The sequence below is a fragment of the Canis lupus genome, chromosome 35 (genome assembly GCF_011100685.1).
Source record: "Canis lupus familiaris isolate Mischka breed German Shepherd chromosome 35, alternate assembly UU_Cfam_GSD_1.0, whole genome shotgun sequence".
In the NCBI taxonomy this organism is placed as follows: Eukaryota; Metazoa; Chordata; class Mammalia; order Carnivora; family Canidae; genus Canis; species Canis lupus.
Genome location: NC_049256.1, coordinates 25,761,699 through 25,783,507, shown reverse-complemented (window position 1 = coordinate 25,783,507; position 21,809 = coordinate 25,761,699). Strand labels below are relative to the sequence as shown.

General features: G+C 46.6%; 2 protein-coding genes and 4 non-coding genes across 6 annotated transcripts; 1 reads left to right on the top strand and 5 right to left on the bottom strand.

Moving 5' to 3' along the window:
• Positions 1–13: 13 nt before the first annotated feature.
• Positions 14–86, bottom strand: TRNAV-CAC. Its single transcript has one exon. It is a non-coding gene; the product is annotated as a tRNA-Val (tRNA).
• Positions 87–579: 493 nt separating this feature from the next.
• Positions 580–652, bottom strand: TRNAR-ACG. The gene has a single exon. It is a non-coding gene; the product is annotated as a tRNA-Arg (tRNA).
• Positions 653–4,531: 3,879 nt separating this feature from the next.
• On the top strand, positions 4,532–4,605 carry TRNAT-AGU. The gene has a single exon. It is a non-coding gene; the product is annotated as a tRNA-Thr (tRNA).
• Positions 4,606–7,569: 2,964 nt separating this feature from the next.
• On the bottom strand, positions 7,570–7,652 carry TRNAL-CAG. The gene has a single exon. It is a non-coding gene; the product is annotated as a tRNA-Leu (tRNA).
• Positions 7,653–8,763: 1,111 nt separating this feature from the next.
• Positions 8,764–10,078, bottom strand: LOC100855681 (guanine nucleotide-binding protein G(I)/G(S)/G(O) subunit gamma-5-like). Its single transcript, XM_038583975.1, has 2 exons — positions 10,042–10,078; positions 8,764–9,195 (listed from the first exon to the last, which is right to left on the bottom strand). Exons 1-2 carry the CDS (start codon positions 10,076–10,078, stop codon positions 8,915–8,917), a joined length of 318 nt encoding a protein of 105 aa, XP_038439903.1. The 3' UTR covers positions 8,764–8,914.
• BTN1A1 (butyrophilin subfamily 1 member A1) lies at positions 9,069–20,092 on the bottom strand. The gene is made up of 7 exons (XM_038584385.1): positions 19,888–20,092; positions 19,415–19,762; positions 17,429–17,710; positions 15,126–15,275; positions 14,591–14,611; positions 14,453–14,479; positions 9,069–13,981 (listed from the first exon to the last, which is right to left on the bottom strand). Exons 1-7 carry the CDS (start codon positions 19,952–19,954, stop codon positions 13,308–13,310), a joined length of 1,569 nt encoding a protein of 522 aa, XP_038440313.1. The 5' UTR covers positions 19,955–20,092; the 3' UTR covers positions 9,069–13,307.
• Positions 20,093–21,809: the final 1,717 nt, after the last annotated feature.

The window sequence follows — 21,809 nt, the reverse complement described above, 5'->3', positions numbered from 1 at the left end:
AACGGAGCGCACCTGTTTCCGCCCGGTTTCGAACCGGGGACCTTTCGCGTGTGAGGCGAACGTGATAACCACTACACTACGGAAACCAGCCGCGAGGCTGCCTCGCTCGAAGGTAGTTGTCCCTGCGGAACACGCCCCGCGCTCGCTCTGCTCCGCTCCGCTCCGCTCCCGCCTTCCCCAATCCCTGCAGCCGAGCTTCGTTCGCGGGTGCGTCGGTGCTTGCACGTTGAGCGCTCGCACCTGACAAGGCGGTAAGACGCGCACATGGAGTCCTTCCAGAGTACATGCCTGAGGCCAGAGCCTTAACAATTCACGCTCAAAATGGCCAGACGGAGGAAAACTAGAGAGACTACGATCTTCACGCGTTGCGACCGGAACGGGCACGCCCCGGGACGGCGCGCACTCAGCGGCCGAGCCGCGGCATCCGCTCTGCAGTGGCCTGGTGATCCCCGCGGTGGTAAAAGCGGGGGCTTTCTCGCCGCGGAGAACTTGCAGGAGACTCCCTCTGCGCGAGGTCTGGAACCCTGCGTCCCTCGCCGCCGAGGCGTGGAGGGAAGAGTAAAACGGAAGCGCGCCCACCGAGCCAGCCAGGAGTCGAACCTGGAATCTTCTGATCCGTAGTCAGACGCGTTATCCATTGCGCCACTGGCCCCGCATGCGGGAAGGGGGCGCCTGCAGGTCTTCGTGAGGACTCGGGTTCCGGCGGGGCCCGACGCCAGGCGTCCGCGCTCTGGTCGCGCTCCGGCCGCCGCGAGGATGCTCCGGGGCAGCCACCTGCTCGCCGCCCGCATTCCCTCTTCATCCACGCGTTCGCGCCGCAGCCTGTGTCACCCACCGTTCAAGGCTCTGGAAGCGGAGCCTAGAAGAAAACAGGTGTGATCCCTGCCCATCGAGGAGATTACAACCGTGAATCACTAAATAAGTAGAATAATTATGATAAGCACTTGGAGGAAAATAAACCGGGAAGTCCAGGAAAGCCCAGCGGAGTCGGGGATCAACGATAGAGAAACGCGGCCACCGGGGGAAGGAGCCATTGGAACGCTGGAGGTCAGGGCGGAAGCCAGGAGGGACCGGTGCGCGCAGGCGACCCCCGCGAGGGCTCTGCGTGGGACCTGTAGGAAACTGGAAGTCGTTGGGGGATGGCGTGATCGGACATGCTTTCTTGTCTCTCCTCGAGTCGTTAAAAAATTTCCATCTCAGTATTTACTAAGCAAGACTCGGTGCTAAGCACCTGCTCTGCCTGTGCTTCCACCGCTGGGCCCCACCGCACAGCATCTGACACCTGTCAATGGAGCATCATCAGCCCGGACACACGGGAACGCTCACGGGTTTGCCTTCTCAAATAAGCATCTCTATTCTCTTACGTGTGCGGTTCAGCCTCTGTATTCCTGAGGAGTCAGCGTTCTCTCCATGCCTGGGTTGAGCGTTGTAAAGTTGAGGGCTGTTGACAGAGAGAGTAAAACTGCCTGACGTGGAGAACATAGGCGCTGAGTTTAGAAAATACTTGCTTTCAGCTCGTAAGATTGCAGCAGCCCTTAAGAAGAATATGCATCTTGCTACTCTTTTCTGCATAAGTCAAAGTACACCTCGTTGGGAATTCCACACACACACACACACACACACACACGCCCATGGTAGAACAGGGGACTTCTGACGGGGGTTTTGTCCTTGTACCCCTAGGGCACTTTGGTGGTTATTGATTGCTTCACAGAATAATAATTTTAAATATAAAGAAAAAAATAACGTAAGATTTCAAAGGGAAATCAATTATATTGAAATATGTTGTCAAAGTATTAAAATGGAATATATGGTAATATTTGTGCTCCTTTATTAATGCACTGAATGACAATATACAGCAGGAGGTCTAATAAGTACTGTAATTTCAAAGCACTTGTGAGCATAAATGGTATTTAAAGAAATTTGTAACAACTGTTCTTTTATATGAAATATTCGTGATTTCCAAAAGCGATAAAGTAAAAAGGACTGAAATACAAGTGTGATTTGTTGCCTGCATTCATAATGGAAGAAACCCCAAAATTTCAGTAGCAAGTTAGTCAAAATAAAAATGTATTTTCCCATCCAAGTTCACAGACTATCCGGTCCCTAAAGGAAGCAAAAGACTTCTAAAGAGAAGTTTGGAAACATGAACAATTTGCCTGCGTTTTCAGAAATAAAGCAAACTGGGGTACTTCTTGGTTCTGTTTTATCCTCATCACATACTCAGGATAGGCAGGCCAGATCCCACGGTGTCCCTGGAGCCACGGGTCCCATCCTGCACCTCTAAAATGGGCTTCCACTCAGATAGCTGGAGGCCCTGTCCACATTTGCTCTGCTCATCCGCTCACCAACAAAGACCTCTCTTTGTTTTGCAGGTTTTGAAAGCTTCTCCTGCTGCTTCAAATTTCTTAGCCATGTTCACAAATGGACATGAGCTGGGGCAGGCTTTCACTTTGTTTTTGGAGATCTTTATACTGCGCCTTCTTTTCTGAGAGTTCCAGTTTCTAGTTTCCAGTCTTTTCTTTAGTGGTTGTATCAGTCAGAGAAACAGAGTCCAGAAAAAATAGAACCAGTAGAAGAATATAAATGAGTGAATGAATGAATGAATGAATGTTTCTAGGACTGGCATGTATGAAATCTGCAGGGCAGGCCTGTACTTTAATAAAATCTCAGGCAGAAGCTGAGACTACAGTCTTGAAACCAAATTTCTTCTTCCTCAGGAAAACCTCCATTTTGCTTTTAAAGCCTTTCAACTGGTTGGAAATATTAATGGGTTAGAAATAATAATTGGTTCAACTGGCTAGCTTATCCATATTACTGTGGATACTTAGGGTCAAGTAATTGTAGATTTAACCATATTTACAAAATATCTTCACAGTAACATGTAGATTACTGTTCAGTTGAATAACTGGATAGCATAGCCTAGTTGAGTTAATACACCAAGCTAACTGTCACGGTGGTAGACTCCTCTCCTTTTCTGTGTCCCAGTATACTTGTTCTTCTGGTTTCCTTCTCAAACATATGGAAAATGGCACTGTCTGCCCCTCCCACGCTTGTTTACATTAATGTCAGCAGGCTGCGACACAGAGATCCCCACCTTCTCCAATTTCAGATTTGTGGGACAGAGCTAATGTAAGAGGCCTTCCATGGTCTTTGCTGGTCACACTTGGAATTGAGTAGAAGAGAGAATTCACACCCAGATTTCTGGAAACAATTGCTCTAAGTCTCAATTTTTTCCCTCTAGCTTGTTAAACAACTGCCTTCCCAGAATTTCAGTGCAAATGTAGACAGCTGGTAACCAAAGGGAAAAGCCAAACAAAATACTATTGGCTCTGCTGTCTTTCTGACTGCCACAGTTTGATCAAAGCCATATGAGGTGTGACTGTGCTGCTTATGACTATATTAGCTCCAAGTGCACTAATAATATAATGGCTACTCTTATCATATTAAGGAAAACAGGTGATTATTCCTTAGAGTCTCAAACTAATTGTATAGACTTTCTATGTTTTACTGAAATGAGAAATCTAGTAGAGTCATGGGCTTTTACACCTCACTCCCCCACCTCCCATCATATATGTAGGTGGAGGTAAAGGCCTCTTATAGTGTGACAGAGAACTCCTTCAAATATTGATAGAGTTTAGAAAAACTAAAATATTGATTTCAACATTATCACCATGACAATAGATTTCAAGCAACACAACCAATCATCATCTCATAGGGGAAGTTACTTTCGCAGTTTACGGCAACAATTGGGAGTTTCACTGGTGCTTACTGTTCAAATTTTATTCCCAAGGACAGATTTATTTTACAGAGAATAGAATAAATTGGGAACACTTACAAATACTCACATGAGACCTCATGACAATCTAGAAATTCTTATGAATGTCTCAATTTGACATCTTACCAAACAGATCCTTTGCACAAGTTTTGGGACAAGAAAGCTTCTCTCCCTCTGTAGTTGCAGAGGAGAAGGGACTGCTCTCTCCTTTCTCTCTAAGACTAGGTCTAATTATGAAGTCTTGTATTTTTAAGGTGTGACTCTGGAATTCCACTAGCTAACATTATAAGCAAGAAGCAGGCAGGTGGAAGCTAATTTTCTGGAAAGAAATGGGGTTAAGGAATGACTGAATTTTTAATTAAAGACTGAAACATAGGACTGAGAGCTCGCTCCCTTCGGGGACCAGTTCTGGGTGCTGGGAGTATTCTGGTGTCAGTGTGGTGTGTTCCCTCCCTTGGGCCTCAGGTCCCACTCCCACTCCCCGCGGAGGTAGGAGAACTGCCCTGCTCGCAGTTTCTGGGACAGGACGCCTCGGGCTCCCGCGGGAAGGGACTCAAGTTTTCCTGTAGTCGCGCGGTTTCTTAGGTCTTCGTGGTGGTGAAGCGGGATTGACTAGTCGTTAGGGTCTGGGGTCGTCGTGGGGGTGAAGCATTTGTGCTGCTCCTGAGCCTGTATAGTGAGAAAATCCAGAGATGCACACAACAAAAGCAAAGATCATTCCCTTTCACAGTCGATTTAGGAGCCGGTGAGCGTGTTGGCTCCGTGGCTTAGCTGGTTAAAGCGCCTGTCTAGTAAACAGGAGATCCTGGGTTCGAATCCCAGCGGGGCCTTTTGTGATTTTCCCACCCTCAATAAAGAGGATGAGTGATCAAAGTGTAATATTTGGGATAGATTACTCTGCAGAGTTTGGAATTTAACTCTACTGTTTTATATGGGTCTGAGGGTGGCCTCTCTGTTTGCATAGAAGAAATGTAAAGATGAACTTACATTTCTTTAGGGAGAAAGAATTTCTACCTTGTCTTTTTCCAGGCCTAGAGTACAGAATTCTATCAAATGCAGAGGACAGCTGAGTCACCGTATAGAAGTCAATACTAAACCACTACTTAATCCCGTTACTGAATTTGACTTAATCTTCACCCCCCTGCTCCATAGGGTCCAGGAACACCTTTACTGGGATGCTTCCAGCCAAGAGGCCCTCAATTGATTGCATGAGGTAATAGTACTGGCTACTAAAATGTATAGAATGTTCCAGGTGATGAATCTAACCATCTCTCCCAAAAGCTTAAAAGCCTTTCTAACTCTCCATATTTTCAATCATGAAAGTGATTTATACGTACCGGTGGAAATGACTTAATCAAATGCTTGTTTATTCAAGCGGTGACTATTTGTCCAGAGCCAACTATAAGGCAAGCACCATACTAATCACACATGGGTCCTGAATTCTGTTCTAAAAAGACTAGGGGACGGTGTGGCAAACAATTTAATGGCAGTTCCAGGATGGTAGCATGGAATAATACTGGGAGTGGGGACACTGTGGGACATGGTTTGCTATTTAACCCAGACTGGCGGAGATAGAAGGAAGTGGGGGAAGACTTCATGAAAGAAGTGACATCCAGACTGAGCATGAAGGAAATGTAGGAGACTTCTTGCAGACATGAGAGTGGATTGAGGAGAAGGAGTGGAAAAAGTGCTCAGGGCAAAAGGGAAACTGTGTGACCAGAGGTGTGAAAGGGGATGCCCAGTGCAGGTAAGTGGAAGCAATGAGGGCAGGGAGGTATGTCTGCACCTGAAACTCTTCCGTGTCTGGAGATGACCAAAGGCCTTTGGGCATCCTCATCATTTGTGGCCTCATGAAGATCACAGATGGACATGACCTGATAATTGACAGTTATCAAGTGCTTCATGTTCATTTGTTTTGTTTTGTTTTTGCTTTTTGGTTTTGTTTGTGTTTATGTTTGTGTTTTTCAAAAAGACCATGTGTTACCAAAGCAGAAAGGGTGGCATTTGGAATTTACCAGTTGTGAGTAAGTAGAGTCTACAGCTGGACTGCTGAAATTTCTGTGAGGAGGTGGAGCTGGAATTCCCATTTCACCCCGCATAGCAATACTCATCTACTTGCTTTTTATCTTTGTTGCCACCCTGTCTACTTCTTGGGGCAAGGGCTATATCTCTGGATCTTCAGAGTTCAACATAGGCCCCAGCAAACAGCAGGTGCTCTATTGGAACAAAAAAATATCGTTTATCCGGTGTTGGTTATTTACCAGGCATTTATTATTTGCCAAGTACTTAATACATACTAAGTTATGCGATTCTCACAGCACACTTACAAAGGATTGTTCAATTATTTCCCATATTTTAAAGAGGAGGGCACCAAGGCAGAGGGATACAAAGTCACTTGCCTGGAAAGTCATAGAGTTCATAAGTGGCAGAGTCAGGGGTGAGCTCATGTAACCAGAATAGCATTAAGTCAACCTGTTGGCCCCCCAAGTATCTCCGAATGCTTCTCCTCTTTGCACCTATTTGCTGTTCCCTCCTTTGTCATGTGCTGCTGAGACCCAAGTGGGGACTCAAAACGGGCAGAAATAGACTGAATATATGGCCACCTGGACAATAAGGAGAAACCTACTTTGGTTGTTCTTTACTAACCTTATTGACGACCATCTTTCTAAGAAATACCAATTCATTTTTCTTTCACTATATGTATGAATGTTCCTGTGAATTTTAAGGAGTTTGGGAGAGGGCAGAATGATTCTGAATGTCAATGATCACAAAACAGATTTGCCCCATTTGCTGTCTTTCTAAGTGAGTATTTGATTAGATTTCTTTTTTAAAAAGGAACAGTGGGGAGAAAATTCCAGTTACCTGAGATTTTTTATTATTTGGGGCTTTGCAATAAATTGTGTAAGAATAATAATATTCACTGTCCAAGTTTTGAGTTCAAAACAGAAACACCGTATGCTAATATTTGTAATTAGCTATTGATGCTTAAGATAAGCAGGCTGGACATCAGGAACCTTGAATTTGGGGAATATTTCTGAAGATGTCACTACACATGAATTTCTGTGTTTCTAAATCACATTCCCTGGGTCCTGAATCCTTTTCTGAAGCTCAAAGTTTGCAAACCGTCAGACTCTCATGCTCTTGTGACAGGGAAAGCTTCATAATGGAATAGATGGGAGGATGTTCATTGAGAGCACCTTTTCTGTGGTGGGGAGGCATGGGACCCAAACTGGGAGTCATCCCTGGGTGAGTAGGCAAACACACACTTGTGACAATTGAAAGAAATTGGTCTTTTTTTTCCAGGCCTAGATGTACATACAGCAGCATAAATAAACCTGAAAGCCATGGTAGGACGGAATATGGTAAAAATAGAATGATATAGGAGGCAGCGTCATTTATGTAAATTAAAGAGGGAAGCACTGAAACCAAAAAGAAATGTTCTACAAAAAAACATTTAGAAAGGAAAAGATGACCTCTCTCCAGTAATTTCTTACGGGGGTGAGGGATGAGAAATAAGCTTGAAGGTGAATATTAGAAAGAAATCTATAAGTAAACAGAACAAAAGAGGGGTCCTGGGGAACATCATCAGTGTTTGTGATTTAGGAGTTGACATGCCTTTCATTCCTTGAATGTGAGAAAGATAGGAGATGAAGGTAAAACTACTAGAGTTTATGTCTTCTAGATAGAGTGCTTAATTTTAGAGCGTTGATAAGAAATTTTGAAATATTGATCATTCCACACGATGGAGAATATAGGAAAAGGAGGCAGGATACATTCAATTGCTAAAAACGACTTGTCAGGAGTGGGATTCGAACCCACGCCTCCAGGGGAGACTGCGACCTGAACGCAGCGCCTTAGACCGCTCGGCCATCCTGACTCGCTGGAAGTTTCCCTGGCTCTGAATATATTTCTGGGCCCCCGGAAACACTATTAATTTATTCAAGATAAGGGACTTCCCCGGAGAAAGAGTTAAAGTGCGCCGGGGTAAGCCGCCGGCGCGCCCGCCTGGGAACCGCCGCACGCGGCCGGGTTCCCGGGGCGGCCGAGGAGCACCTGCTCTGCGACCTGGATTCCAGGCCCCGTGGAGGGCGGGGCGGGATGCGGGAGAAGAAGGGCACCCTCCCTCCACTCTCGGGGAGTCCTGCAGAAGGCCACCGCGTTCTCCCAGGTCTTAGGCCGCGGCAGGTGAGTGCGGGCTGAAGCCCAGCCCGCAGGTGCTCACTCTGGGAGCCAGGTTAGGAGGCCGGCTGGTCTGGCTCCGGGTTCTGAGTTCATTTTGCTCTATGCACTGAGGACTTACGGTGTTACTCTATGGATATTTTACTGCAAGAGGTAGTTTGAAAAAAAAAAGGGGGGGGGATTGGGGGGAGTAGTTTCTGTATCTAGTAAACCTGGCACAGGGGGCCCTTGATACCATGCAGCCACCTTTCTAAACATACCTAACATCATATATGACCTTTTCTCGCCAAGTGTTACAATCAGGATCCTGTGGTCAGAAAAGCATTCACTGCAAGTCCGGGAACCTGACTGCGAGTTTCAAACAAAGCTAGGACTAGTGTATTAACTGCCCGCAGTATTTCAGACAAGACATTTTGTCTCTGTCCATCTGAGAAACTGCTTTCCTAGGTGCTTTACAGTTTCATCTAAATTCAGTTAAGGAAATACAGTGCTTCATCTCATAAATGATGCATCAAATCCTCCTCTCTGGGGAACCAGTTAGAGGCAAATTCAGACCTACTGAATCAGACATTTTGGGGACAAAGTCCAGTAATCTGTGTCTAATAACTGCTCCATGCAATTCCAAGGCAGGCCCAAGTGTGAGAGTCACCTGCTTAAAGCCTAGCAACCTGTAATTCTTTCTTTCTTTTTTTTTTTTTAACTTTTACACTTAAGTATTTTATTATATGCTGCTGCCAGTGTATATAAATTTACGGGGGTGAGTAAATTCTATTTCTTGTGAAATAGAAATTTATGAAAATTCAGAGAGGTAGATGTTAAGGACTGACAAAGGAAGAAGTTTATATAGTATGGCACGTGTTATTGGGATAAGCTTTTGTACAGGCTTCAAATTTAGTTCTCCTTTGAATATTCACTGGTTCATGTAAAGTGGTTTAGAAAACCATCAAAAGATTCGTTTTACTACAAAAAGGAACAGACTTTCTGGGGTCTGAAGGGATTCGTACTTGAAGATACACCAGTTTGCAGGGGGTCGTGTTGGACATTCTGCAGACAGAATTGTTTCAAATCTGCAGCTGCCTGGGAGACTTTCACGCGGTTGAGCCCCGCTTCCAGCCGGAGCTGCTGAACCACTTTCTTCATCGCGGTGACGCTGGAGGAACCAGAGGTTTCGCAGGTGCTGGGCAGGCTCTTCCGCGGGTGGATCCGTCGCGCAGTGGGTCCGAGGGGCGCAACCTGTAATTCTTAACAGATCCACTGCTCTGCCGGTAGCAGGAGGTGACATGTGAAAGCATGTAGCTATTGCCAACATCCTCCCCACCTCAGACCTGAGAGTTCCACCTGGGAATTGTATTTGTTAAGAATTCCCCTCCACCCCTAGGTGATTCTCCTGTGAACCCACTTTTGAGTCATTATTTTAGGAGCTTTAGAAACAGGCTGAATCTTTCTTTTAAGGGTAAAGTGGAGGAACCACATTCAAAAGAATGTTCAGACCTCTGTGGTACAGGCCTCTGGCCCAAAATATTTGTGAATCCTAGAGTGCCAGAGTCCAAAGCACAATTTATGATGGATGTTCATAGGCTCCGTATATGTGAACCCACGTGCACTGGGATGTCTGGATATGAATCATTGGAGATAGCCAGGGATGACTATAACCAAAGGAAGGTGTCCCCTGGTACCTGAAATGCCAGAGCCCACCTGTCCAGGAGAAAAGATGGAAATAATCTGTAGAGAATATTAAAATCCGATTATTGGAGTGGTTGTACAGGAGGAGGCTGTATGTAAGCGTTTTGTGAAGACAAATATAATCTCTCAAGGATACAGATAAACTTTTTGGGTTATAGAGGTCTAGCAATACCCGATGTCATCTCTTTTAGAAAATTCAGAAATAAAGCCAGGACTACCAAGACTGATTGTTTCCTCTAGGCACTGGTAGCTGGTGCCAGTTGGAGAGAGCCTGGAGGTTCATCAGATAAGTTCTTCCTTAGAGGTGTCTCAGGCAAAGAGGTGAGAGCTGGGGGTGGAGTGGGTGAGTTTAAAGGAAGGACACAAATGTTTCCTAAGAATCTACTGTCAGCTCAGTACTGTACCTGGTGACCATTTTCCTTGAGTGGTCAGGGAAATCATGGATCATGGGGAGGTCAAGGATTAGGAGGAAGGGGAGAGGAGTCACAGAACTGATTAAAACCTATGATGTCTTTCTATTCTCAGAGAGGGGTTCTTGTGACAGCCCTGTCTATTATGAGTGAGATTTCACATAAACATTTCAGGATACACGTTATACATTAAGCCAGCAGAGCAACTGCCTAAGGTTCCCAAATATTTTTAAAGAACTTTGGACTTTGTTTTTCTTTGACTTTCTAGAAGTATAATTTGAACACAAATGAATACTTAAAACCGTGATAAATAATGTTCTTCTCCCAAGGGTATTGAGGTGTGGGGCATGGCATGAGGTGGACAATGTGGTGAGAAGTGTTTGAGGTAGGGGTTCCAATGGAAAGGAAGACACTGGGTGTTGAGGATCCATGAAATGATGAAGGGGCCCTTTCTATCTGGTTCTCCAGGTCCCTGCTCTTCGTCCGAATAAAAGGTGGCACATTTCATTGCTTTTTTTCTTCTCCTGACCTTCTTCATGCCTAAGACTCACCCAATCAATGGATCCCACCTTGGTAATCTCTCTAAGTCTCTAGTCTTGCTACTCAATCGTGGTTTGTTCTGTGGAATATGTCCTAAACAGAGAGAGAACAAGGACACTCGCTTTCAGATCCTAGCTTGGACACAGACTATATGCTTTAATTAGATATCTTTATGTCTCCTGGCTTCAGTTTATCTCTGAAATCCCCAAATAACACCTGTGTGGGTCTCCTGATATACAAGCCTTTATGTGTATTCATAAAGGGGTTGGGGTCTCCAGGCTGATAGTAACAAAGATGAGTAATAGAGAGTTGTTGACAATGTCGTATGTCACGATACACAGTGAATGTGATGATAATAGGCCTGTCTGGTGTTCAGAATCGCCCCCTAAGAGACAATGTTGGGCTTTACTTTGTCACAGTCCTCTATGAGGGTAGTTAGTAGACTGAAAATGAAGAAAAATTGGTTCTTAGCTTACTCATGAGATATGTCATGTGGTATAATGATGGAAATAATATGTCCAGTGTGAACATAATTCGGAAGCTGGCTTTCTTGTTGTTGGATCTGTAATAGATCTGATTTTGATGATTTCTTGGCAGGCGACACACATATCAGGTGATATGGTCTCCCACCATTTGGTGGACCTTTGGAGACTCACAGTCTGCCCCTTTGGGCTGTGGAGATGCTTGAATTGCATTAAGGTCAGGCCTTCTGTGAAGGAGACCCTTTTCGATCCTTGCTTGGGACCACACAGGGGAAAGTGGGCATCTTACTGAACGACAAGGGTCTTGAAATAGGAAACCATAGGGCTTCCCCTCTGGAAGAGTGGTTTCTAAAGATCACCCAAGTGTTTCTGGTTTTCCAATTACAAGGCATTACCATTAAAAATTTCCCAAATCTTTCCTCCTCCTGGAGGAGTACTGTTAACATCTGAAGAGGTGGCCTCACTCACCTATACCAGGAGTCAATTACCTTTTTAGTAGTAGACATGGAGTCACCTCCCAAACAGAGGCTACAAGTCAGCAGCCACGGGTACTCCGGCCTTTCTGTAAGCAGCTAGAGGCTAAGGGGACAGCAGCCCCTAGTGCCTGCCTACCCCTGCCAGCCCACTGCCATCAGGCCTGCAGAGGAGTCTTGGAAACAGAAACGCACGCTGCTCTGTCCAGTCAGCTGCATTCGCATGCAGTTTCTTTCTTTCTTTTCTTTCTTTCTTTCTTTTTCTTTCTTTCTTTCTTTACACATGCAGTTTCTTTCCTGTTTTTGTTTCAGTTCTACTCATTGAGGTAAAGAAAATGTGCAGATGCCACTTTCAGCAATCAACAGACTTATTAGGCTAAAACCATGGGTGACCTCTCTTCTGGAAACTGGAAAAACACAATGGAAATGGAAGGTGTAAGCAGTCCATTGGCATGATAAGCTACATGTCTACAGGAAAATGCAGACATGAACAGGTGTGGTCAGCCTAGCTGTGCTGAGCACAGGGACAAGGCATCTGGGGACCCAGGGGACAGTGCACAGGGATGGTGGGTGGGGAGACTGAATGCTGGCCTGGGGTGGCCATGGACTGCAGGGGAGCAAATTGAAGGTACATTTGGGGTCTTTTTTTTTTTTTTTTAAGATTTATGTGTTTATTTAATTGACTGAGATAGAGAGCACGAGCAGGGGGGAGGGGCAAGCAGGCTCCCACCGACCAGGGGGCCCCATGTGGGACTCGATCCCAGGACCCCAGAACCAGGAACTGAGCCAAAGGCCAACACCAAACCAACTGAGCCACGCAGGTTCCGAGTCTGAGGGGTTTAAACCAGATGTTGGGATGAGGGCCGAGGGGCCCTGAGGCTGACCCTGGCTGATAAAGGGGTGCAGTCACTCAGGTGGATTCCTGTAAAGCCTCTGAGATGGACAGATTCTAAATCAAAAGGAAGGAGAGAGCTGAAAATGTGTGTGGAGTCCACAAAGTGAGACTGGAATGACCCCTGGGTGAGAGGCAAACAGGAGACAGCAGAGAGGAAAGCAGGATCTGGGGTATGGCAATGCTTGCAGCCTGGCTTTTGTCTGAAGTTTTCTCCTGGATCAAATGTTCAGTCTGGCCCCCAGCCCTGCTCATTTCATCCCTTCTCTAGGCCCCCAGGCCAACTGCTCAGATCCCACAGAAGTAGTGCCAGTGGTCTCCACTCTGGAGGGTGTGTCTTAGGGAACTGGAGATACAAGCCCAGAAACTCTAGAAGTGGGCCAGGTGTTCATCCTTGGCCTGGGTTCCCCTCACTGTCCTCCTTTGGGATGTCCCCCCCCTCACAAGTTACTTTATGGGATTTCAACCTTGGATCTTCTCTTCCCAGAACCTTTTGGGTTTCCTGCTTGCCTAAAGCATGTTCCTCTACACATCCCTATTCTGGACACCCAGATGTTTCTGTCATAACCCCATGCCAACCCAACCCCCATCTTATTGCCGAGCTATCCCTCCCTTTAGGATTTGGCCTCTGGGGATAGGAGAACACTGGAAGGAGCTTCAGAGTCACCTCCCTGCCCCCTGAGCATCAGTACAGAAACAGATGAGGAAGGTCCCACACCCCACACTCTCCAGCAGCAGCAGCAGCAGCACAACCTCCCCAAGACCAACTGATCCCTACCCAACATGAAGAAATGGAGAAGCTGGCAGGTGGTGCTTCAGAGGCATGGAGGGAAGGCCTTAGGGCAAAGGAAAGCAGTCTGGCTGGGATATTCCTTAAAGTGCCCTTTGGCTGGGCTGGGTGGGGATTAGCTTAGAATGGAGGGTGTCTGTATCCCCAGAGGCAGAGTCCTGCCCCATGGGGGACAGCGGGATCTCCTTAGTGAAGTCCTTGGCATCAGCAACCACTGTGACTCTCTCAGGCCCATCAGTGATTGGGCAGATGGTCAGGGGCTTTTTACCACAGGACCACAGGCAGAAGAAAGGCTGGAGGGGACCAGAGAAGGAGGCATTGGAGAAAGCATAAATAGGGGACCCATCAGTCATATTGTAGAAGGAGATGTCTCCTGATTCATAGTCCAGGAAAATCCCCACCCGACGGGGGGGTCCTACCAATGGGAGAGGGGTCCGCCGTGGGGTGAGGGCCCAGTACCCATTCCCATACAACTCCACAGCCCAGAACCCATTCTCAGGAGTCATGGGGTCAAACCCTTTCTTCACCACATTCTCCCTACATACGCCGACTGCCCAGTCAGCCCTGTCTCCCACCTCTACCTCCCAGAAATGTCGCCCTGACGTGAAGGTCTCACAACCTAACACACAAGGCCAGGAGTCAAATCTCTCTGGTTTCTCAGGCAGTTCTTGACGTGAATCTTCCAGTCGGACAGACTTTGAATCCTCAGACAAAGAGAGGTGGGGGTGGGCGGTGTCTGGATCCAGAGTCACATCAACTAGAGACAGAGAGCGCAAGTCTGAGCATCAGTGACCATTAGGGGTTACAAGACCTATTCTTTCTTTTCCAATAAATAAGTAAGTAAGTAAGTAAGTAAGTAAGTAAGTAAGTAAGAAGTAAGTAAGTAAATAAGCACTGTTCTAGATGTTAGCAGGTCCTCTTAGGAGGAGAACTGTTTGGCCTGTGCAGCTGTCTCTATTTTCCTCTTCCATCAAAAGTCTTGGGGTGAAGTGTGAGCCGACTGTCCGCCAATGCCCAATGGTCCCTGTCAGAGGGGCTTGTCTTCTCATCATCTCCCAAGGGCCCTCTATGTGCTTCAAGGAAAATGTGGAGGCCATTTGCCATCATCTTTCCCCTATCTATCCTTACCAGGAAAATGGGTTAGTGTTTTTTATTTCCAAGTATGATAGGACTTTGAATCCCCGGGGGATTGAGCCTCAGAGCTCCTGAGAAGTTCAGAGCCACTGACCTCTGTGCAGTGTAGCCTTTTTCCATTCTGCAATGAGAGAGAGAGAGAGAGAGAGAGAGAGAAAGAGAGTCAGTGACAGGTTTTCTAACAAGAGAGAATATCTTGTTGGTGAAATAATGACAAGAAGAGAGAACTTACTGAGCTCTTCCAGGAGTTTCTCTGGAAAACAAACAAATACCTTTATGACCTTTTATAGTAGGCATGAGAGAGGGTAAAAAACTGGTGTGAGGAACACATAAAGGAGTAAATTGTTAATTTATGACTACCTGATTACAGAAACTTTGTCAATAATAAGGAACAAGGATTATGGTGGTGTTTTTTTGTTTTTTGTTTTTTTCCTAAGAAATGTGCCAGTAGGAAGTTCCTACTGGTTTGGGATTAGATCTTCAATCTTTACTGGGAAACTGAGTTAGAAGTGAGAGGAGAGTCTGGGGGCTGGGGAGTGGCAATAGTGAGCGAATATCAGGTCTAATATCTCAGTTAGCATTGGTTTTTGACTCCTTCTACACCCCAGACCTTCATATTGGGTATCGGTGGATTCAGGTGCCTTATAATCCCCCCCCCCTTGACTTTCAGAATTCTGGAATCAAATATCTTCCCATTGGCAGCCATCTGAAAGGATTTGGATCTAACCCCATTTGGAAGCACGCCTGACAAGCAGCCCACGACTTACCCTTAGAGCTGAATTCATCCTTTCTGTGTCTAGATCTTTCCTTGTATAGTCTCCAAGTACAAACTATGGACCCAATTGTGAGAAGTCCCAGAACCATCAGGATGACAGCCACTGCCACCATCCAGGGAGTCAATCTTGGGAAGAAGGGAGCTGAAACAAAATCCCAAGAAGGACAAGTTGTTGTACAACTCTGAATAAATCCAGCTCTGTTTTCTGATTCCAAAGGGTTGGAAGAGAGGATGATTTGGACCTCTCCCACTCCTCCTCTGGCAAAAAATAGTCCTTCCAATGCTGCTTTAAGCTTTTCAGAAAAGTTTCAATCTTAAGTAGGTGAGGGCAGAGAAAGAGAGGAATGAAATGAACAGGAGTCATTTCGGGCCTGATGGCGTGCTGCTCACTAGGGGTGTCACCTTTGAGATTGGGACTGGCTGCCTGTGAAAGGATCAAAATGCCTTTGTTTTTTTGTTTGTTTGTTTGTTTTCATGCCTTTGGCTAAGGATTTACTACACCTGCCCTTGGAAGGGATAAGAAAAAAACGTAAAAAGAAATAGCTAGCTCAGAGCCCAAATTCCTAGTTTATGGATGTCAAGGTTGCTACAAGATTACCCTGTTTTTCAACTATGCTCAGATGGTGGTTCCTTGTGCAGGCTATTTAACAGTGCCGTGACAGCCAACAGGACAAAAGGCCACTCACACAAGTGTATTTGTTTAGAAGAAAACAACATGTATGGTCCACACAACCTCTTGAATTTCTGTTATATTTCAGAAAGCCTTAATGGTTTAGTAATTCCAGTTAATATAACCAAGATGATGTAATTATGTTTAATTTTGCAAGGTATACAACAGTGATCTACTTTGGTGTCAGTTTTTCAAGAAAGTTTGGAATATGGGCAAGAAAAAAAAAGTCATTTTGGGACAGGACCTGGGAAATAAAGAAAATAATGGATCAATTCAGGTTATTGTGAAAATTCTTTCTTAACTGTCAATACAGGATGGGAGCCAAGTGGGTGGAGGAAGTAAATCAGGAAGGGAATTGTCACAGAATGGGACCGTGTGCCACAGAATGGGACTCAATGACCAAAGAATAAGGAAATGTTCCTGCCTAAGCCAGAGATAGTTTGGGGGAATAATGAGAATACCTGCTTTCCTGAGGACCCTGGAAACCTAGACAGAGCTCTAGCATGGGATGAGAAAGACAGAGGGGCAAGGGTGGAAATGGGTTTTCTTGTTATTTCAGGAGAGGAGGCCCACCCCCAGAGACAAAGTTTCTGTATCTAAGATCTATATCCCAAAATGGAAAATCTGGACTTTCTATGAGATCAAGGCAGATTTTATGGATTTAGGATTTAAAATTCTTTTTTTAAAGGTTCTATTTATTTATTTTTTAAATATTTTATTTATTTATTCATGAGAGACACAGAGAGAGGCAGAGACACAGGCAGAGGGAGAAGCAGGCTCCATGCAGGGAGCCCAATGTGGGACTTGATCCTGGGACTCCAGGATCCAAAGGCAGGCGCTAAACCGCCAAGCCACCCAGGAGCACCTAAAGATTCTATTTTTTGGGACACCTGGGTGGCTCAGTGGTTGAACGGTTCAGTGTCTGCCTTCAGCTCAGGGCGTGATCCCAGAGTCCCAGGATTGAGTCTCACGTCGGGCTCCCTGCATGGAGCCTGCTTCTCCCTCTGCCTGTGTCTCTGCCTCTCTCTCTCTCTCTCTGTCTCTAATGAATAAATAAATAAAATCTTTAAAAAATATTCTATTTATTGGACAGAGAGAGAGAGAACAAGCAGTGGGGAGAGGCAGAGGGAGAAGCAGACTCCTGGCTGAGCAGGGAGCCCAAGGTGGGGCTTAATCCCAGGACCCTGGGATCATGACCTGAGCTGAAGGCAGATGTTTAACCGACTGAGCCACCCAGGGCCCCCTGATTTTATGCATTTAGAATCTTTTCTTTTCCGGGGCACCGTGTGGCTCAGTGATTGAGCGTCTGCCTTTGGCTTGGTTTGTGATCCCGGGGTCCTGGATTCGAGTCCTGCATCAGGATCCCCCCCCGGGGAAGCCTGCTTCTCCCTCTGCCTATGTCTCTGCCTCTCTTTCTATGTACCTCTCATGAATAAATAAATATTTTTTTAAAGAGTCTTTTCTCTTTTAATGAAATTGAGGGAGGTTCCTTTATGCCAGTGGTCCTTTATGCTTAGGTGGGGAAAGTAGACAATTGTACCATGAGGGCATGGCGTGGGCAGGTGTCCCAGGCAATATGGCCCTGAAATGGCATCAAATAGGAACCCAGCCTTGATTTCACTGACCTGGTATCGAAATGTCTACTTCCTTCTGCTGGCCAAGAAGGAGGTTCTGGATATAGCAGGTTACATTCTTCATGGAGGGGTCTCTGATGACCACTGAAGCAGCCACACTGAACAGGCCTTCTTCATCAGGATTCCTAGACTCTGATGTGGATGAAAACTTTTCTCCCTCGGAAGTTCTCCACTGTATCTGGGGTTCTGGGTACCATCCTACTGAGGTACACTCCAGCCGGACCTCTCCACTTTCTTGAACTTCCATACGGATGTAAGGATCGGAGCCCAGAGCTATGGAGAGAGAAACTGGCCTTACTTCTTTAGTGGACGTTCTCCTGGGAGTCTTATAACCATAGGGTTACACAGTTTTAGAAACAGAAGCACGCAGGGACTGGGAGTGAAGGATCCATCTTCATCTCCTATTTCATTACACAAGAAAGCTGTGCTATCAATAAAAGAAATTTCCTGCCTTATCGGAGAGGGATGCCATATCGGGACTTAGTGCTTGAGATGTGGGCAGGAGTTTGATGGGCCAACAAAGGGAGCTTTTCTACTCGGCAGGAAGAGCAAGACCAAGGGCATAGACACAAGTAAGGGAGCTCCAGAGATGGGAGAGGGCTTTGGTCAGAAGTATTATGAAAGCCTTTGGGGGGGGGGGGTAGGAGAACTAGGAGTGGGTATTTGAGGATGGTCAGAGAAGGAGTATCCTTGAAGAGAAGGAGGTTGGAGGTTCTTTGCATTGAGATTGTAGCTGACAATTTAAGTTTCCTTCATCTGTGTTACTGATTCAGGGATTTTCTTAAATGGGTTTCAACCTCATCTTCCCTACACACAGTTATGTCCTAATATATATCAACATAAAGCTGTTTTTCCTTTCTGTCTTCAGCCTGATTATCTTCTTACACTTCTACAGAGTACAAACAAACAAACAAACAACAAACCAAGCTGCAGAGAAGAATCCTCAAACATGTGTCCACAACTGTTGGTTTAAATCCAGGTTCCAATTTGTGTGAAAATGTGGATTCTTTTCATGAAAAGGCTGCCATCTACAGCAGATTCTCAAAGATGTCTATCACTCATAAAAGGTAACAACGGCAGTTTTATGCTATCAGATCTCTAGGGTTTTATAATCAATGTTTAAGATACTTCCCGAAGAAGGAAATGTGAGTTGTGCATAATGCATTATGTCCCTGTTCTGAGGCAGGGACCCAAATTACACCCAAGTATTTTTTAAACTTTTAGTATAAACATAAAAGGTAATATATTCATATACTGGAAATTATAGGGCAGTCTGAGGCATAGTAATAATATTCACAAGTATACAATACTTCTACAAGCATTGATAATGCAGTTTCTTAGGTATTGTCCAATTTTATTTCATTCTTGAAAAATCTTTTGACAGTTTTACAGCAAGGAATAAGGCTCAGAAAGAGATTTGTTTGCTGCCATTCACTAGTAAGTGGGAAAACCAGAGACAGTGCATGCTTTCCTCCTGAATGCTTACCATTTGCTTTATTGTTTCGCCCTGAATTTTGGCTTGAAGCAAAATAAAAGGAATCAAAAACCAAAAACTTGTCTAGGTGGATCAAGAATGTTAAGGAGCAGCCAGGCTCTAGGATCTTAGGAAATCAGTCATTGGGTGCTAATCCATAAAGCAGCCTCAGAGGATGTGCTGCTTTACACAGCCTCATCGTAGTGGGTGAAAAGTACGTAGTGAAAAGTAGATCAAAATGTTCAGGGCTGAGCCTGAATCACGGAGACTACGGTGTGCCCATGGAAAAGAGTGTTCTAGAGCCATTACATCTTACATTTATTTGATTAATAATACGGGGAAATGCTCTGACCCCACTCCCAAACGCCCCTCCCGCCCCCTCCCACTCTGGGCCTGCCCCCTTGTCCATCCCAAAAGGCATCTGGGCACTGCATCTGGTGGTTTCCAAAGCACCAGGGCCACAGGATAACCCACCGCGCCCGGGTCAAAGCAGGCGTACTTACCGGCCACCTGCAGGTGCACGCTGGCCTCCTCGTAGCTTGCGTCCTGCCGGAAGGAGCAGCGGTACTCGCCGTCGTCCGAGGCCCTCACCCGGTGTAGCCTCACGGCCACGCGCCCGGCCGCGATGTCGGCGTCCACGAGCGAGGCCCGGCCGCGGTACTGGGCCCCCTGCTCGGCCTCCTGCTCGCGCCCGTCCCTGCGCACCAGCACCGCGGCCGCCGCCTGCCCGCGGAACCAGCGCAGCTCCATGCGCTCGGCGCTCACGTTCGGGGACAGGTGGCAGGGCAGCTCCACGTCTGCCCCCACCGCCGCCACGACGGGCTCCGCGGGTCCAATCACGTCAAAGCGGGCTGCGGAAAGCGGGCAGGCAGACAGCGTGGACGCGGGACCCAGGTCGGTGTGGGCAGCGGGAGTGCCCGGCGGAGGTCGCTGGGGCCGCGAGAGGGAGGCCCGGGCGGGGGAAGGGGGCACCTACCCGAATCTGGCTTGGACAGCTGGAAGAGAGTGAGGAAGAGTAGACACGACTTTGGGGAAACTGCCATCTCCAAGCCTTCCTGGGGCAGAGGCTACTGGTGGCCTACCTGGTCGTGGTCGTCAGAACTCCCGCCTGGGTGATGAACGAACGAATGAATGCACGGGAGATCGCGACGTTTCTTTCGACACCCTTCTCTGCGCCCTCCCCGCCCTCCCCGCGGCTCCTTCCAGCTTGGAACGCCCCGGACCTTTGCACCTGAAGCCCTCCGCTCGCCCCTCCCACTACAGACCCTTGGTCCCGCAGCCACGGCCCCCGCGCACCCACTGCCCCTTTGGTCGGCCGCGCATCCCGCCGCGAAAGAGACCCTAAAACCCCAAGAGAATCTTAGAAGAGAATGGTGAGGCCTAGTAACCATGAATGCGCTTCTTATCAACGAACAACGCTTGGGACCACGGCTTTTCAAAAACCTCTTTTCCCCCCAAATATAGTAGTTTGGTATTCGCTTTGAGCAATGCAGGCTGAGACAGAAACCGGGGGTTGAAATGGAAGAGAACAGAGAAATGATGAGGGGAGAAGGCACAAGAATGAACCGAGAGAGCAAAGAGTAGAGGGTAGAGGGATAGAGGGACTGGGAAAGAAATGGGGAAGAAGGAGCCAGAGGAAGAGCAAATGCGCTGCTGGCTGCGGCTCTCGGGTTCTCTGGACGAGCGGGAGCGGTCACCGTACTGATCTCTGTTCTGGCAGGAAGATGCACCAGGGGGTCCAGCGAGCAATCGGCAGAGCTGGCTGTGGCCCCAGGAGCAAAAGTTAAAGACAGCGGAAGAAGGAAGGGGGAAGTGCTCTCAGGAAAGCCTGCCCCCAGGTCCCAGATGACTTTACTTTTGGGGGGGGAGGGGTAGTTTTCCAGAGAGATGGTGAGTCTGTGTATTTGTGGTCTTCAGCTCAAAGACCAGAATATACACTGAGAAGCTGGACTCAATCAAAGGTGATTGGACGAAAAAGAGAGGATCAAGAGAACACTAAAATGAGCTGTAAGGCCTTAAACCTGTTCATTCACCTCTTCAAATCTAATCTCCTTTTAGCTCTAAATTAGGAATATTGTTGATAATACCTTCTTTGGAAAGGCACTGGATTAAATGAGATGAAGCAAGTAAAGTGCTTAGAGAACCGTAGGGATTTAGAAGACGGTAAGTTGTTATCCTGTTTGTTGTTTATGTGGGTTGAAAATTTAAAGGTAGGCTGGGAATGCATGTGTATGATGCAAGACCTCAAAGTGACCTCCCTGCAAGCAACTCAACCTGCATCTCCCTATTTTGAACTAAACCTCTTATTGTTATGAAAAATATTTTAAATATGGAAAAACATTTTTATTTTTTAGGATATTATTATTATTATTGAGAGAGAAAGAGAGCATGAACTGGGGGGTGGGGTGGGAGAGGGAGAGAAAGAATATTAAACAGGAGCCCACAGCAGGGCTCTATCTCACAACCCTTAGATCAGGACCTGAGCCAAAATCAAGAGTCTGATGCTGAACTGACTGAGCCCCCAAGGAGTCCCTTTAAGACTATTTTTAAGTAATCTCTACACCCATTGTGCAGCTCAAACTGACAACTCTATGATCAAGATTTGCTTGCTCCACTGACTAAGCCAGCCAGCCACCCCTGGAAAAACATTTTAAAAAAGTAGAAATCACTGGGGCACCTGGGTGCTCAGTTTGTTAAGCACCTGCTTTCAGCTTGGTTCATGATCCCAGGTCAAGCCTCACATCCACACTGGGGGTGGGGGGGTGGGGTGGTCCCTTGCTCAGCGGGGAGCCTGCTTCTCCCTCTCCCTCCCTCTGACCCTCCTCCCCATTTGTGCTCTCTCTCTCTGTCTCAAATAAATATATAAATAAATAAAATCTTTAAAACAAAAGCTCATTT

Bases quoted from the DNA above. Each gene is read 5' to 3' on its own strand.
- LOC100855681 (XM_038583975.1), bottom strand. From the start codon at position 10,078: ATGATTTCCCTGACCACTCAAGGAAAATGGTCACCAG. The intron at 9,196-10,041 runs GTACAGTACTGA...GGATCTGTTAAG, and splicing joins TCAAGGAAAATGGTCACCAG to AATTACAGGTTGCGCCCCTC.
- BTN1A1 (XM_038584385.1), bottom strand. From the start codon at position 19,954: ATGGCAGTTTCCCCAAAGTCGTGTCTACTCTTCCTCACTCTCTTCCAG. The intron at 15,276-17,428 runs GTCAGTGAAATC...ATTTTGTTTCAG, and splicing joins AGTAGACATTTCGATACCAG to CTCCCTTCTTCCCAAGATTG. The intron at 14,480-14,590 runs GTAAGTTCTCTC...CTCTCATTGCAG, and splicing joins GAAACTCCTGGAAGAGCTCA to AATGGAAAAAGGCTACACTG.